At 35.8% G+C, this 15,957-nt stretch overlaps 1 protein-coding gene across 2 annotated transcripts in view; it reads left to right on the top strand.

Moving 5' to 3' along the window:
- Positions 1-6,478: 6,478 nt before the first annotated feature.
- LOC115420877 (ankyrin repeat domain-containing protein SOWAHA) overlaps positions 6,479-15,957 on the top strand; it is an 87,486-nt gene continuing 78,007 nt past the window's right edge. For both annotated transcript variants that reach the window (XM_030136467.1, XM_030136466.1), the window contains exons 1-2: positions 6,479-6,709; positions 11,226-11,655. In XM_030136467.1, coding sequence (XP_029992327.1) covers positions 11,262-11,655 — 394 coding nt within the window. In that variant the 5' untranslated portion in view covers positions 6,479-6,709; positions 11,226-11,261. The remainder of the gene's footprint in view (positions 6,710-11,225; positions 11,656-15,957) is intronic.

The following is a 15,957-nucleotide window of genomic DNA, read 5'->3' as shown; positions in this document are numbered from 1 at the left end:
TCTTGATTAGGGTCAAAACACGGTATTCAAAATCTGTCTGACGGGACCTTTTTAGAGACAATTTGACCCACAGTTTTACTTTTAAATTCATTTTTGCTTTAGTTAGACCATAAGGGATCATCCAAAACAAGGAGCTACTTTATATTGAAATAAATGTTGGAATGGTAATCAATTAAAGTTCGCTCTCTGACGGGACATTACTGTGTTTTGACCCATTAAGGTTCTCATAATTCATGCATGAAAGGGTTAACGACTTTTCATATTATTACAACTGTTACAGATGTGTAAGAGCCATCAAACACTTTTGTTACAACAGAAATTACACTGGTCTGTAAATAAACTGCCTCCAGAATAAAAGTAGTGAAACTTTACAGAGTGACTAAAAAAGAAAAATAAAGTCAAAAATGTTGGTTGACTCGAGCTTACAAGATACAGTTTTAGGTAAGATAACATATGCCTTTACTAATCCCACAAGGGGAAATTCCAAGGTAATATTGTAAAATTCAGAGAATTAATGACAGAAACGGTTTCATTCAAAAGGAGTGTTCATCTCAGAACTATTAGATCTACTTCAAAACACTGTCTGTACATTACAATACATTCACTTCACAGGTTCTTTCTAGTAGAAGATTCATAAATCTATTGTATAAATGTACATAAACCAATATATATGTGTAATAATTATCATATTCATTAAAATCATGAGCTAACCAACACTATTTTCATTTGTTTTAGCACATTTAATCTGAGGCAGATCATTTCTAAAAACTTGTGGACTAACAGATAAAAGTTCTGGATTCAAAACAAAATGCACTTTAAAATCACTTAATATCAAAAGTAAGAATATTTATGATGCAAACGGGCCCCTTCTAAAGTATTATATTAATAGAGAGTATTACATTGTTCTGTTTTAATCACCAACTAATACATATCAGAGCAGGTTAATGTCATAGCTCCTCAATGCAGAGGTAAGTTTAGATACTTTCTAAGCTACTTATTACTGGTAGAGTACTGTATCATATCATAATTCATGTTTTTTGTGCTGTACTTAAAGACTGTACTTGAATAAATGTCCTTAGTCGGTATCCACTACTAGTATTAGCATCACACAATCAACTAGTTGATCAGTTACTGGACCTTGGCTGCCATAGTTAACCCCCCAAGACCGAGAACATCATCTGTGGCTAACATGACTTTTTGCTCAAAAATGTTCCATAACTTTTCAACTATTTATCCTGCCCATGTTCTTTAAAAAGTCAGGTAAAATGGGAGTTGTCACACTGCCAGTGGTAACACATACTGTAAGTCCTATTTGCACTTTCAGAGAATTCATAGCAAATGTGTTCAAGCCAAATGAACCAGATGAACCTTATTGTTGTCCTGAATCAAATGATGTTTGACCCCTGATTCTGGCCGATATCACAGAATAGAAAAACTAAATAAAATAAGTAAAGTACAGGTCAGATATGACAACTGTCCTAGGTCTCCATAACAGAAGATAAGAGTCTGCTGCATAAAAACACAGAAACAGACAGGACATCTGAATATGGAGAGTGTCTTTTAATTCATGCAGACTTCAGACAAAACGTCGTCTTGTCAGTCAAATGTTTTATCAAAGTCTCGGACGAGTTACACAGCACACACGAAAAACAATATTCACTTTATACACAGACTGAAATCTGCTGATTTAATCTGTATCCAAGGTCATGTATCTACAGCTTAGTTCAAATCCTTCTGTATTTGTTTGCATGTAACACTACAATGTCTTTTTTGTCATTATCAAAGCTTTTTTTTTTTTTTTTACTAAAACAGCATTTCACTGACAGACATTTAGTTTGTTTCCAGCAAACATTCACTGTCAAATAGTATTAAACTCTCACATGAACTGTAACACAGTGTACCTAAAGTTATTTTTCTAAAGATTTAAGTAGATTACTTTGAAAAATCTATAGTGGTTCAGATGACCTTGAAGTGTTGATAGTGTCTGTGAATCCCTTAAAATGTAAAACATGTTGGAAAATAGGTTTCTGATTGGTTAAATGCCAGTAATAGACACTAAAGTTGTATGCACTTAAAGTATACATGTCATTTTTAAGGTGTTTACATGTTATCCCTGTGCACACTGAGCACAAATGAACTAAATTAGAAAACTCACAAGTATTTGTCTTCAGGTGGTCAGTCATAATGACAGTTTACATCCATGTCATACAATACATGTAGAGAAGACTATAAGGAATATAACAGAATGTATTAATTATATTTTTTTGATGAAATGTCATTTCTTGCTTATCGACATGTATAGTCCTGTGAATTGTTTATTGTGTAAAATATGATATCAGCACTTAAACACCGTTGGTATTTAACCCTTTCATGCACAGTGGTCACCCAGTGGACAGCTCTTCTACAGCTGTTCTCTTGTATGTTCGTGGGTTTTGTTGTTCTTTTCATTTTTTTTTTTTTTTTTTTTTTTAACATAAATCTTTATTAAAGTTTTAAGACACTACATATCTTTTCTGACATGAATTGGTAACATTATGTAGATCTCTCCTGAGCAAAAATCCCCCAGAATCACAAGCCCTCTCCATAGTTTTCTCACAATTTATCAGTAAATACATGTTTCTGTGTGTCAAAAATTTAATGTGTGGTGTCCAGCTGAGTGGACATTTTTGCAACTTCATGAAAAATAAGTTCATCAGAATTTTTTATTTTTTTTTTATTCTTTAAATAATTTTTATTTATTTATTTATTTATCAGACGAAAATTTTCAATCGCATTGTTTTTTTCATGCCAAAAGAGGAATAAAAACACTCCGGAAAAAATTTTGATTAAGGTTCTCATAATTCGTGCATGAAAGGGTTAATAATGGACAGAAAAGTCTGTACGGGATAGGGTCTGTAGTTCTTACTTTATTTTTTATTTCATTTTATTTTATATCATTTATAGTCCTATATACACTGCAATGGTTTCATACTGTTAAATACAATAGTAATTGTTTGATCTCCTTTGAGTTATGCAAACATATGATGTTTGTCAGTATAAAAGATAGTTTTACATGTCAGGAAAGTTGTTGTTGTAAAGCTATTAAAGTATCAGACTGTGAAAACATGTGAGTAGAAACACTAGGTACAGTTACAGAGGTGACGTCTTTATATACCTGTCTCTTTCCATGATCTGTTCAGAGTTGTTGAAAATGTCTCTGCACCTTCAACAATTTTCACCTCTTTCAACACTTTTTTCAGTTCGTTTTCATAGATGGAGGTGAAATACGCAGAGATAACGGGTACTCTGGGGTTGGTGATGTGTATCATATAAGATGAGAGCTGCAGTCCACTGAACGGTTTCCACACGAAACTAAACGTTACTTTAGTATCTTTGCCACATCCCATGACTTTCTTGACTCACAATATTATCTTTAGAAAAAAACAAAACAAAAAACAAACAAGCATTATGTCTGTACATGGTGGCACAATTCAAACAGGTTCAAGAAATCCTTTGGCTCTCACCACTGACTGTCATTTATATGTAATCTGTATATTTTTATCATGTGTTTTTTTTTTTTTCAGATTTTTCAATTTTCTAAATATATCTTTATTGTTAATGTTTGTCTCCCATACACCAAGACAAATTCCTCATATATGAAAATGACCTTCACAATAAAGATCATTGTGATTTTGATTCTCAGGTTTGGTTCATTTAAACCATGTAGCCTTTGACCTTTGATCTTTGGCCACCAAAGTTCATCCTTGAATCGAGGTGAACATTTGTGCCAAATTTCACTGAGATATTATGATTGCAATACATAATGACGACGCTGATCTTTGGCCATTTAGATATATTTAATAAATCTCCACATTTCATTATTTTGTTCAGTTCAATGTCTGTGTCATGTTATTTTCACAACTATCCTGTAATTTATCGAGTTATGATCATGTCACATCCATGAGAACTGGACGGACAGATGAACAAGTGGAAAACATTATTACATGAACACATAAAAGCTAAAGTACCTCTACTTTTTTGGTTTAAGGTAGGTTCTAGAGGACTTAACCCATAATGACCCAGTGTTAGTTTTCCGGCTGTTCCCAAATGAATTTCTCTCTCTATTTAACCTTTTTTGAGCAATTTATCACCATTTACTATAATATTATCCTCTGTATTTTGCATTTCTTCATTAAAAATCAGGCATTTTCCCATATTTAATATACTCATCATGTAGATGTTCATAAAAGCTCAGATTAAAGTTAATTGTCATGTCAGAAACAGAGAAAAATTAAGAAAATATGACTTTTTTTTTCTTTTTTCATCATTAACTGAACATAAACCCAGTGTGTCCATCCACTGTCATTGATCCAACTCCATGGGTTTTACTGGTGAATCAATGTTGTAGAAGATGACGGTGTTTCCATGGTAACTATGGAGCCTCTGAACATCCAAATGGGTCATATCTGATGACCATGAAAAGATGACAAACTGTATTTTACACCAGTTATTTACATGTATTGATAGAATTAGTGGATCAACAGGTATTAAACATTTTATATTGGTAGATGATTTTGGTCTCCAGTGGTTGTTTGAGTCTTTATGGTTTAAGACAACATAAGAAAGTTGTGAAATATACAACATGAGGTAGAATAAAATGGAAATAAACCAATTAAGTACAATACTTACAAATACTTCCCACATTTCCATAATAGTTAAATTGTTATTGTATCAACTAATCAAATAACCACTAAAATGAGTATTTATTGGAAAGTAACAGTTGTGGCACTAACATATAGTAAAAACCACAATACATGAATGGAGTTGAAGTAAAAAAATGTAAGCAAAAACTGCGATTGTAGTTAGTTTTCCCCACGTAAACAGCATCACAGGGGCAGTTATCATCAATACATACTTACCTTGCATACATTTCATACAAGGAAATTCTGAGTGGCATTTCTCATTTGGACATATGGACCAAAATTTTAACCCATAAAGACCCAGTGCTACTTTTGTGGTAGTTCCCAAATAGATTTTTGTCTATTTGAACCTTTTTAAAGTAATTTATCACCATCTATCATAGTATTATCCTCTGTATTTTGTGTTTTTTCAGTGAAAATCAGGTATTTTCCAATAATTAATTTATTGATCATGTAGTTTAATTATCATGCTGAGTTTACAGTTGAGGGTTATTGTTTAAAAAACACAGAAAACTGAAGAAAAAGTGACTTTCTGAGTCAAATATATCATTAAATGAACATAAACCAAGTGTGTCCATCCACTGTCATTGATCCAACTCTATGGGTTTTACTGGTGAATCAATGTTGTAGAAGATGACGGTGTTTCCATGTTCACTACGGAACCTCTGAACGTCCAAATGGGTCATATCTGATGAGCATGAAAAGATGACAAACTGCAGGTTATACCGATTGTTTAATATATTGATAAGATTAGTGGATCAGCAGGTATTAACATTATAGATCAGTAGATGTGTTTGGTTCTAGTGGTTGTTTGGGTCTTTGAGGATTAAAGTGTGTCATTGTCTATAATATATATAACTGTTGATGATGGAAGTGAACTAAATACCTGTACTTTAGTTGTGTATTTCCATTTAATCTTCATTCTTCTTCTGTTTATCTCATTGGTAAAGATTGTACTTTTTCTTCCATTATATTCGTCTGACAGTATTAGATACATTTCAGATTATAATGTTTCATCCTCCTCCTGTCCAGTAAAAAACACAAATCTCCAAATGCGTTGATTTTCAGTGTTTGTGATAAACTGAAGGATGAAGTGTTCCTGTGTTGACTGAGAAAACCGTCCATTTCCTTCTAAATAGATCTAAATGGAAGGTTCTGGAAGAATGTCATCTACTTCCAAGGTGCATGGAGAAGAAGAAACCATGTAGCCACTTTCATCACTTTCATTCAACATCCAAATGGGTCACATCTGATGACCATGAAAAGATGACAAACTGTATTTTACACCAATTATTTACATATATTGATAGAATTAGTGGATCAACAGGTATTAAACATTGTAGATCAGTAGATGCTTTTGGTTGCCAGTGGCTGTTTGGGTCTTTCTGGGTTAAACACAGAAGCACAAATAGAGAAGAACCATTGAACACATTTTTATGTCTGTAAAAGGCTTTGTCTGCATTCTATTTTTGAAGTCATGCTGTCGTATTAGAGCTGGACTTATCAGTTCAGATATGATACAGTGATCTGTAGTGCAGTGTGAGTAGTGTAATGCCCTGAAAAGCAGCTTAGTGAGGTTGTAGTTGTAATGGGATAAATCTTTTTAAACTGGGACTTGCACTGTTTTCTCGTACCTGCTGGTTTTTTTTTCTCATGCTCTCACAAGTGGAGAAAAAAAAAATCTATAAACAGCTGCTTAAATATTAAGTGTGTTTCTGAGCTCTTGGTTTAATGCAGCATCCTCTCAGGTGAGCTCTGAGTGTGTTTAAGCCCCACAGACACAGTCTAATCTCATTTGTGTGTCCTATAATTAGAAGTCCAGGGTGACTGCACAGAGACTGTCCTCCCAGCAGGGAAGAGTGAAAGTGGTGTTGCCGTCACTCTTTATCACCAACGACGACTAAAATCTGTGTACACTGGTCCGTTTTTTTTTTTTTTATGACATCACCACACAGTCTCCTATCTGGGTGAAAAAGATGCTGATTGTTTGGCGGGATGAGGTCGAGAGGCAGGGATTTCCAGCTTTACAGGTAAGCGAGGAGCCAGCCTTCAGGTGACAGCCACTGTCAGGAGCTTCATTGATTAATTGCTTTTGATCCTAATTACTGAACTATTGAGCAGCTATTTAAAGTAGCAGACCTGGCTGTTCAACTTGTCTCAATTACTGTATTTCTTGTAGGAAATACGCCAATTTTCCAGCATTAACCTGTTTTCACAGCACTGCTCTTCAGAATACCTTCACCATGGCTGTCAGTGTTCAGACAGTTCCATCAGTTTGGGTTTTTACATCATAATAAAAGGAAATACAATCAGTGATAGTGACTTTTATTGATTTATTGGACCAGATTTAAAGATGTGAACCCTAAGCATTCAGCAGTTTCAGCACTGGCAGCCAAATAGATGAGTACAAATCAAACTACCCTTGTCGATAAGTACTGAACTTTGGATTTGAAGAGAATTGATGGATTCAGAGGTGGAGGAAAGGCTCAGATCTTTCTTAAATAAAAGAAGAAACACTCAACTGGAATAAAAGTCCTCAATTCAAAATGTTACTTATGTAAAGTACACAAGTACAGTATAAAACATTATCATTAACAGCAAATTATGGAATTATTATGGTAAATGACTACTTTACACATTACATGTTACATTTTCATCAACTACAAATACATATAAATACATGCTAATTTGGACATTTGTCGATGTTGAGTTATTTACAGACACACTACTGTAACTATTGTAGATACTTGATAGAAGTTCTGTCTTTTATAAAATCATATTATGACTGATGTGTATATCTGGACACATGTAAGTTAAAATGCTACCCTATTTATATACATATTTGTATTCATACCTATAGTACCATTTAAAAAATATATATATACTGTTGCCCATTTAGCTAAAATGAAATCTTTTTACCTCTTCTCATGAGAGATTGTGACAATGTGATTTATTCTTGATAGATAAAGTGCAGCTGAGACTCAGTATGTAATCACTGTACCAGGTCAAAGGTCATTAATGATTTGTAAAAAAAAGAGGAATGTGTCTGAAAACAAAATTATTCCAATCCTTATGAGCAACAGTGCTGTAATATTTACTTTTAATCATTATAAACTACTTTTGTATTCCCTTAACTGTATGCACAGTGGCTTGGATGCCAATCAGGATTTCACTGTAAAGTACTTGTACAATGATATTAAAGTTGAATCTGATGTAATCTAGTACAGTTTTATGCAAAAAGTAGCTAACAAACAGAATAATGTTTGTCCTTACAATGAAGTAGTATAAAATGTAAGTAATCTAGTGAAGAACAAATATTTTAAATTTGCAGTGTGCTACTCAAGTGAAAGTACTTTAGTTACCCACTACTACTGGATTGTGTTGCTGACAGTCTGCTGACTCTATATTCCAATCAGAAGTAAACAAACTTTGATATAAAATGAAGAGTAAATTGTGGATTGCACCCTCTTCAGAGGTAAATAACACTGACAGTTTAGTGGTGAAGGTGTAAATAGTTTCAGCCTTTTAATTTAAGTTAACTACCTGGCATTTTCCTGCTAAAACAGAGCAGCTGACAGTTTTTCAGCTCGTTAAAACAGCTCCTTTTCACATTTCTCCCTAGCAGTTTTGTGCAGGGCTCTGAGGAGTAAGCCTTGATTTGAGCTGGAGTCTATAACCTGAGATGCTAAACGAATATTGATTTGGCATAATGAAGCCTGAGTAATGTGAAAACATTCTCCTTAAGGAGCCTCTCTAAGCACATCATGAGCATGACTGCACTGACGGGGTGAAACGGTGCAAGTGATCAGCGGAGTGCCGATTTTAAGCTGCTCCTCTACAGATGGGTCGAGCAGATTAGGGATGGCATTTTCACGCTTTTTTAAGCATCTTTCATTAAAGCACTCCACTGCGGGTGAGGTGAACGCACCTCTTATTCTACTCTGCTGGTAATGATACTCAAGAGGCTTCTTCTCAGTCTGCTATTAAATATAGTGTGAGCTTCCTGCAGTATGAAGTAATGGCTCGGAAAAGCTCAGATGACTCTTTCATCATCGCCAAGTCGAGACCCCAGTAGACTTGCCCATGAAATGACACTGTGGTGTGGTTTTATCATATCAAAAAGTTATGTTAACAATTTGCTTGTACAAAGTTGAATATTCAGGGAAACGTGCACTGCAGTTCCCTCGATACTCTCCACGGTACTGGCTCTTTTGTGAAGATTTTCACATGAAAGAAGCACTCGTTTGTTTCCCCCCAATACCTCATAAATTAGCTTAGCCCGCGGGGCAAATGCCCAGAGGTTACTTAAAGACAGTGTGTTTAATTAATTGGAAAACATTCTTTTTAATAGTTATTATCCAAGTATGAGCAATCCTTGTGATGTGTGCTCAAACATAATTACCACCCATGGGATTTCTGTATTAACGGTTGGAAATGTTGCTATGAAGAGACTTCACAGTATGACTAACAGGTTCAGATAAGACACAGTAGAAGAAAGGCTTCATAAACAGTCAAATCAAGATTGAGATAAGATGTGTTGTGTGTTTATTTGCAATGAATTATGAGAAATGTCCTGGATCTAGAGATGCAAATGTGTCAGAAGTATAAGGGTCTAATGTACAGTTTCCTTCATTTCTTTGTGACATTTTGAGGAAATAGAAAGAGATCTCAGAAATGATCTCCTACAGTAATTAACACACAGCATGACAGAGGTGGGTAATCCGAGCTCCATATAGCAGAAGTCCTGCCATGTATTGGTTCTACCTGTTCACTTGACACAGGTGATTCCACTAAGTATCCAATCTACCTGGATGAGGAGTTGTGCTCATCAAAATGGGCTGGTTCAGTGAGTGGTTGGAACAAACAGGGTAGGACTTTTACTCTCTGAAGCTGGGATTTTCTACCTTTGCAGCATGTTTGGGCAAAAGTAAACTAACTTTATGTTTATGCAAAGGTTTGAGGTTTTATTCCAGTGTTTACAGAGTACTTGCAATAATGGTTTTGATTCCAGTGTTTTCTGAAAAAGTTGACTCAACACTGTGCCACAACTTTTCCACTTACTCGCCCTTTATCCTCTGTCCCAACATGCCCCTTGAACTGAGATGCATTTAATTAGACAATGTTTTTTTAGTGTTGCCTCAACAATATTAAAGTGATAGTAGCACGATGTTAGAGGCTTGTGATTTCATGGCTATTGTACATATCAACATGTTAAATATGATGCACACTAACTTTCCTTGTGTTATGTATGTTATAAATGCCACACTAGACCCAGTGTTGTGTTACACCTGGGATTACAGGATGCCAGCCTGCCAATAGCAAAACCCACACAAAATCAAAGTAAGGGTCTTCTCAAAGAATAAAAAGAGCTTACGCTTTACTTCTAGTCAGCGACCCCTCAAACTGGTGATGGTCATTTTAGTGACAAATGCTCTCATTGGTTATTGGAACAAAAAGGCCAATCAGATCCAAGATCAGCAGTGTGTAGCAGCTACAGTGTGTGTTTACCCATTTCAAAATGAAGGTCATTGTTGTTTCCTTTATTCAGTAATTGAACTGTTAATCTTTCATTTTAAATTGCTTAATTACGGAGCATTTACTCTGTAAATATTAGTGGTAGGCCGTATATTTCAGACATGATGGATGAAATATGATGGGACAAATGCTCTAATGTACACATACACATACACATGCACATACATATACACTACTGGAAACATGACCAAGAGAAAAGATACAAAGTTAAGAGAATAGACAATTGGGAAATTCATTCATTCATTCATTCATCCATCCATCCATCCATTCATTCATTCATTTTCTGACCCACTTTATCCTTGAGAGGGTTGCGGGGGTGCTGTAACCTGTCTCAGCTAACATCGTACAATGGCGGGGTACCCTCTGGATGTGTCACCAGTTCATCACAGAGCTGACAGTTGGTTATAATTTAATAATATTCATGGCACAGGTATAAAAATGTTGGGTGTACGTGTAGGTCAGTGATTCTGATTCTTTAGTCAGCAGAGAAGGCCCTGACGACCACCACTGTTAGTGAATTCTAATACATTGTTGGATACTTACCACTCTAATAAGTTGGTAAACCAATCGAATTAATGGGTAACTGAGGTAGTGTACTTTCCCAAAAAGAATGCAATTACACACAGCTTTTTAACAAACTAAACTTATCACAACTAAACTGTTTTTAGTTAAGTTTTTGGTATTTCAGCAGCAGTTTCTCTGCAAACACACCCTTAATATTTAAGGTTAATTATCCTACAGAATGCCAGAAGTCACTATATATGGCACTATATATGTACTGGGTAAATATATAGGAATCAAGGAACTGTAAAAACAAGATTTACCATTTATTTCATTCAAAACTTCAATGTTGCAGTGCTTTGTTTTTTTTTTGTTTTTGTTTTTTACATTAATTATATCATTTTGTGACATTTTTCTTGAAATAAACAGTAGATGGTTCAAAGTTGAAAAATCAGCCACAGATCTGCCCATGTTTTTTTTCACTCTGTATATTTGTATATTTCATTCCAGAGCTAAAATCTAAACCCACAAACCTAAACAATCAATATGATGGCAGATACTGCCCAGGAGCTCCAGCGTTCTCCAACTGGGTTGGCACAGGCTGATCAGGATCCACCCAAGCCCCAGATACTCAACATCAAAGTCCAGGATCAGACTCCTGAACATCTCAAACAGGACCAGGATCAGCAGAGGTTCCAGGCTTGTGCAGATGAGACTCAATCTACAAACAGTGATGTGAGGAGGGATCAGACAGCACGTCAGCTCGGCTTACCTCAGAACCAGCTGGAAGAATTAAATCAAAGTCAAACACATGCCAATGAGAACCAAGACGGAACTTTTCCACAAGAAGAAACGCATCAGCAGCATCGTCATCAGCAGTCAGTTAGTTCAGATCAACAACAGCAGCGTGGGCACATTCAAGGGGTGGATGTTCAAAGAGGTAAGAAGGAACTACTCACATTTTTACTGGAGGATTTTTGAGACCTTTTCTTAAATATATATTTCTAATGTAGATGGTTTAAAATGGCATAAAGAAGCAAAACTGAGACCTCTAGAATAATGATACCTCTCGTTACAGTTACAGATGCCTGTTTCTTGTCCAACATTAAAAACTTTGACATACGAATCTGCATGTTTGCACCAAAAGACCACAACAGGAAGTAACTATTCAAGTGTGATCTTACAGGAGCTTCACACTTTACAGGATCTTCACACTTTTGCACAAGTGGCTTCAGTGTTTTCTTTTACCTTAAAAAACCCTCTGCATAAGTGTTTTTAAGGTTTTTAAGGTTTTAATACACAGATTAACCTTTTAACATCCACTATTTTCTGGGAAATGGTTATGTTTGTGTTACGTTTAAACTGATGTAATCACATTAAATACAGAAAATAGATGTTCCCTTACAGATGAAGTCTAATATCATGAATATTGATGGGTTTTAAGAGGTTATAAATGTCTGTGGTCACACAAAATTTATATTAAAAAGGAAAGAAAGTCCTCTTTTAATAAGAGGAAACTTTGCAGAATTAATTGCATTTAAATGACAAAAACGATCAGAAATTACTTAATAGAGGTGACAGGAAGCAACATTTTGGTACCTGAGGAGAACAAATACATTTTTGGCAACAATCCTCTTGATGATGCTTTACCAATGACACAGTTCATTTCCTGTCTCCTAAGTGGATGTGGCTGGAAGGTTTGAGAGCGATGTGTGGATGAAGGTTTGTCAGGAGGTTTGAAAGATCTGAATAAACTAATAATGCACTAAAATAGTGTTTAAAGGTAACTAACAATGTTTCGTCATAACTATGATTTGAATCAATTTCTTGCACATATTTACCTCCTCTAGACAAGACTTATATGGCGCTCTGTCGTGAGAGAAAAACAAACTCAACTTTCTTGTGATCTGTATGTCGGAAAAATTTCAATGTAATATCAGCTAGTGTTGTGTCGTGCTCATAGGAGTCGGCTCTGAGAGATGATGCTTTGTAGCAAGATTATTATTGTTAACGAAAACGAATGAAATGACGAAAACTAAAATTGCAAAAACATTTTTCGTTAACTGAAATAAATAAAAACTAATTAAAAAAAAAAAAAAAGGGTAATTAACTGAAACTGTATTGTGTGGTTACAAAACTAACTAAAACGTATAAAAATTATGGATAAAATTCCCTTCGTTTTTGTCTTTGTCAGTATCGGATTGATATCAAATTGATTTATTTGGCTCCAGCAGTTTTAGCTGCAGCACCATAGGACACTTCACAGTCTGTCATGTCTGGTCACTGGTGGTTTCCAGTCGTCTTCTGGTCCCCACTCTACCTGGAACATACAGACTAAAGCTGGGACAAAGCAGCACAGTCCTGTCTGGGATTGACTTTTGTGATGAGTGGGGCAGGGTTTTTTATTTATTTTTTGAGCTCACTGTGTGTGTGTGTGAGTGACAGAGTGGAGCTGAATGACCGCGTCAGACAGGACTAGCATCCAGGTAAAGACTGGAGAGTTTATCACCATGAAAAGGCCTTCCAAGCCCTGAACTGCACAGTTTAGAAGAGGAGAAAAGAGGAGGATGAAAACTAATCCAATTACAGAGGTATGGAACCTGTTAGAATGTTAAAAAACGTTTGATGTTACTAGCTACAGCTAGCTGAACTGAAATGAAGCAAAGTTGGCTAATAATGGAACTGGAGATGATTAAGAGATGAGAGATCTGCTAAGGTGTGGTTTACTGCTGATGGACTGGGTTATATATGTTTATATATGTTTCTGTGCAGTTTAACTGCTGGTTAGCTAGTTTATATGTTTCTTTCTGGTTTCACTTACTAAATCAAATAGTGAGATGGTCCAGTCGCCTGATTGGTGAGTCCCAGTCTTGTCCCGCCTCCCTGTACACTAAACAGGTACAGAGGTTGGCTTCATCAGTTCTTAACAATGACTCCCATCCTTTACGAGGTGAATTTCAACTCCTTTCCTCTGGACGGAGGTTCTTAGTCCCAAGGTGCAGGACACAGTGTTATAAAAATAGCTTTGTTCCTGTTGCCTTCACTGAGCTCAGTAAGAAATAGTGACATTGCACTTTACTAACTTATTTAGTTATTTATTCCATTTTGTTTGCTCTATTTATTATTATGTGACTTCCAATTTTTTAATTTTTTATTTATTTGTATGTTCTTACTCTGGTTTTTATCCCGGATTGTTTTTATTGTTTTTAGCTTTTCTGGTTTTTATTGTGTTTTATTGCATCTTGTTTTTATTTATTTGATCTCACCTATTTTATTTACTTATCCATGCTGCTATACCGATGAATGGTGGAACACTGAGCACTTTTTGTTTTGTCCTGTCTTTTTGTCCTGTCTGTAAGCGTGATCAAGTGCCTGTCTTGCATGTTTAATGTAAGTGTTGTTGTAATGCCGAGGCAATCACCTAGACTGCAAAACAAATCTACCTATGGGTATAAATAAAGTAACCTTGACCTTGACCTGGTTTAACTGCTGGTTAGTTGGTTTATATGTTTCTATCTGGTTTAACTGCTGGCTGCTTTGTGCATCTCCTCTCACGCTTTGCACATCTTCGCATTGTTTTCATGTAAGTTACGTTGTGTATGGATCCCACACACACACCCCCAACCTGCTATAGGGAATTTATACATCATAATGAACATGTGTTTGTGTCTCTGCTCAGTCAATGAGCCGCCCTAACCCGACCCCCAAATAAAGTGTCCAGAGTAACCCGCTGATTCACACCTCACTAATTTATTTGAATAGGATGGTGAGGAAGATGAAATATATGAAATAACTAAAACTAATACTAAAACTAAGCATTCAGAAAAAAACAATAACTAATAAAAACTAGCAAACATGCTCTAAAAACTAATTAAAACTAACTGAATTAGAGAAAAAAGAGTCAAAACTAAATAAAACTAAACTATAATTAAAAATCCAAAACTATTATAACCTTGCTTTGTAGTCAATCAGAAGAGATGACTCCCCAGTTTTTTTGCCCGTTCGCTCTCAGTGGCTTAGCACTACTCACCACAGAACTTTGTTTAGATTGGGCAGTGTGGTGACTGTGCAGCTACTCCCATATGAGGATATGGACCATACCATTATGTGAAGGCACAGAGGGGACAGACGCACCACCGTGCTGTGACTTAGTCTGCTACAGATTCCATGAGAATAGAAAACTTTCTGATCACTCCTGGAGCTGCGAGAACAATATATCGTCGTTTTGTTCTCACAGCTCCGGTTTTGGAGTTCTTGCAGCTTGTTCTTGACACACCATCTGGGCAGAACTTTCATCTCATGCAGTCTGCGAGAACTATTGCATGATTAGTCAGAAATTCAGAATGGGTGTGGTCAATGAAGAAAAGTGGAGGACCCCCAACAAGTTTGACACTTTAGTTTTTCATGACGTATGAAATGTCCTGGCCAGAACCAACTTTGTTCTTGTTGTTGCCACTGAACACTGAATGCAAAAGGGTTTATTAGCACATAAACCGTTCATAATTGCCAAGTTAGGCTAAAACATTAGGTTATAAATGATATTAAATGAAGAGCTGTTTGAGAGCGGAAAGAGCTGGCTCTTCTTTGGGAGCCAAAAGAGCAGGCTTTCTGAAAAAAGCTGAACTTCCCATCAGTAATGTCAGTGTGTTCTGAAGATATGTGGCTTATGTGGAAAAATCACTCCTTTTTTTCGTGGTTTTGGAGAAAATTGGTCAAAATCTGTAAATCACCTTCTCCCATTAGAATGAATGGGGAACATGCAGGAACACACCACATACAGCAGACTAGGAGCAGTGGGCTGTTTTGTCAAGGGTCTGGGGAGTCAACGGAGGGTTATGTGCTTTGCTCAAGGATACATCAGCCAACAGTGTTTGCACGGGTGTGGGTAAATGAACTAGTGTTACAGGCCAAAGTATACCCCCGTTCAGACTATACTTGGGGTTAAAGAGGATAAGGCCAGTTTATACCCCCATGATATCAGTAGTGTTGAGTGACATATACAAGAATTACTTCATTTTTTAACATTTTATTGGGGGTTTATCCTTGTCAGGTAAGTCAAATGAGAAAGCTAACTGATTTAAATATTAAAACTCTAAAGAAACAAATTACTTCTATTACTTCAACCAGAAAACCATATTCAGTAAAAAATATTAGAGCCCCACAAAAATCAAAGATTACTACCTCACTTCACAGTAGTGTTTAGACGTTAAAATAAATCTACATTAAAACAAAACATTACAAT

The sequence above is a fragment of the Sphaeramia orbicularis genome, chromosome 6, assembly GCF_902148855.1.
Source record: "Sphaeramia orbicularis chromosome 6, fSphaOr1.1, whole genome shotgun sequence".
In the NCBI taxonomy this organism is placed as follows: domain Eukaryota; kingdom Metazoa; phylum Chordata; class Actinopteri; order Kurtiformes; family Apogonidae; genus Sphaeramia; species Sphaeramia orbicularis.
Note: the sequence above shows the minus strand (reverse complement) of the source record. Positions and strands in the feature narration are given on the sequence as shown.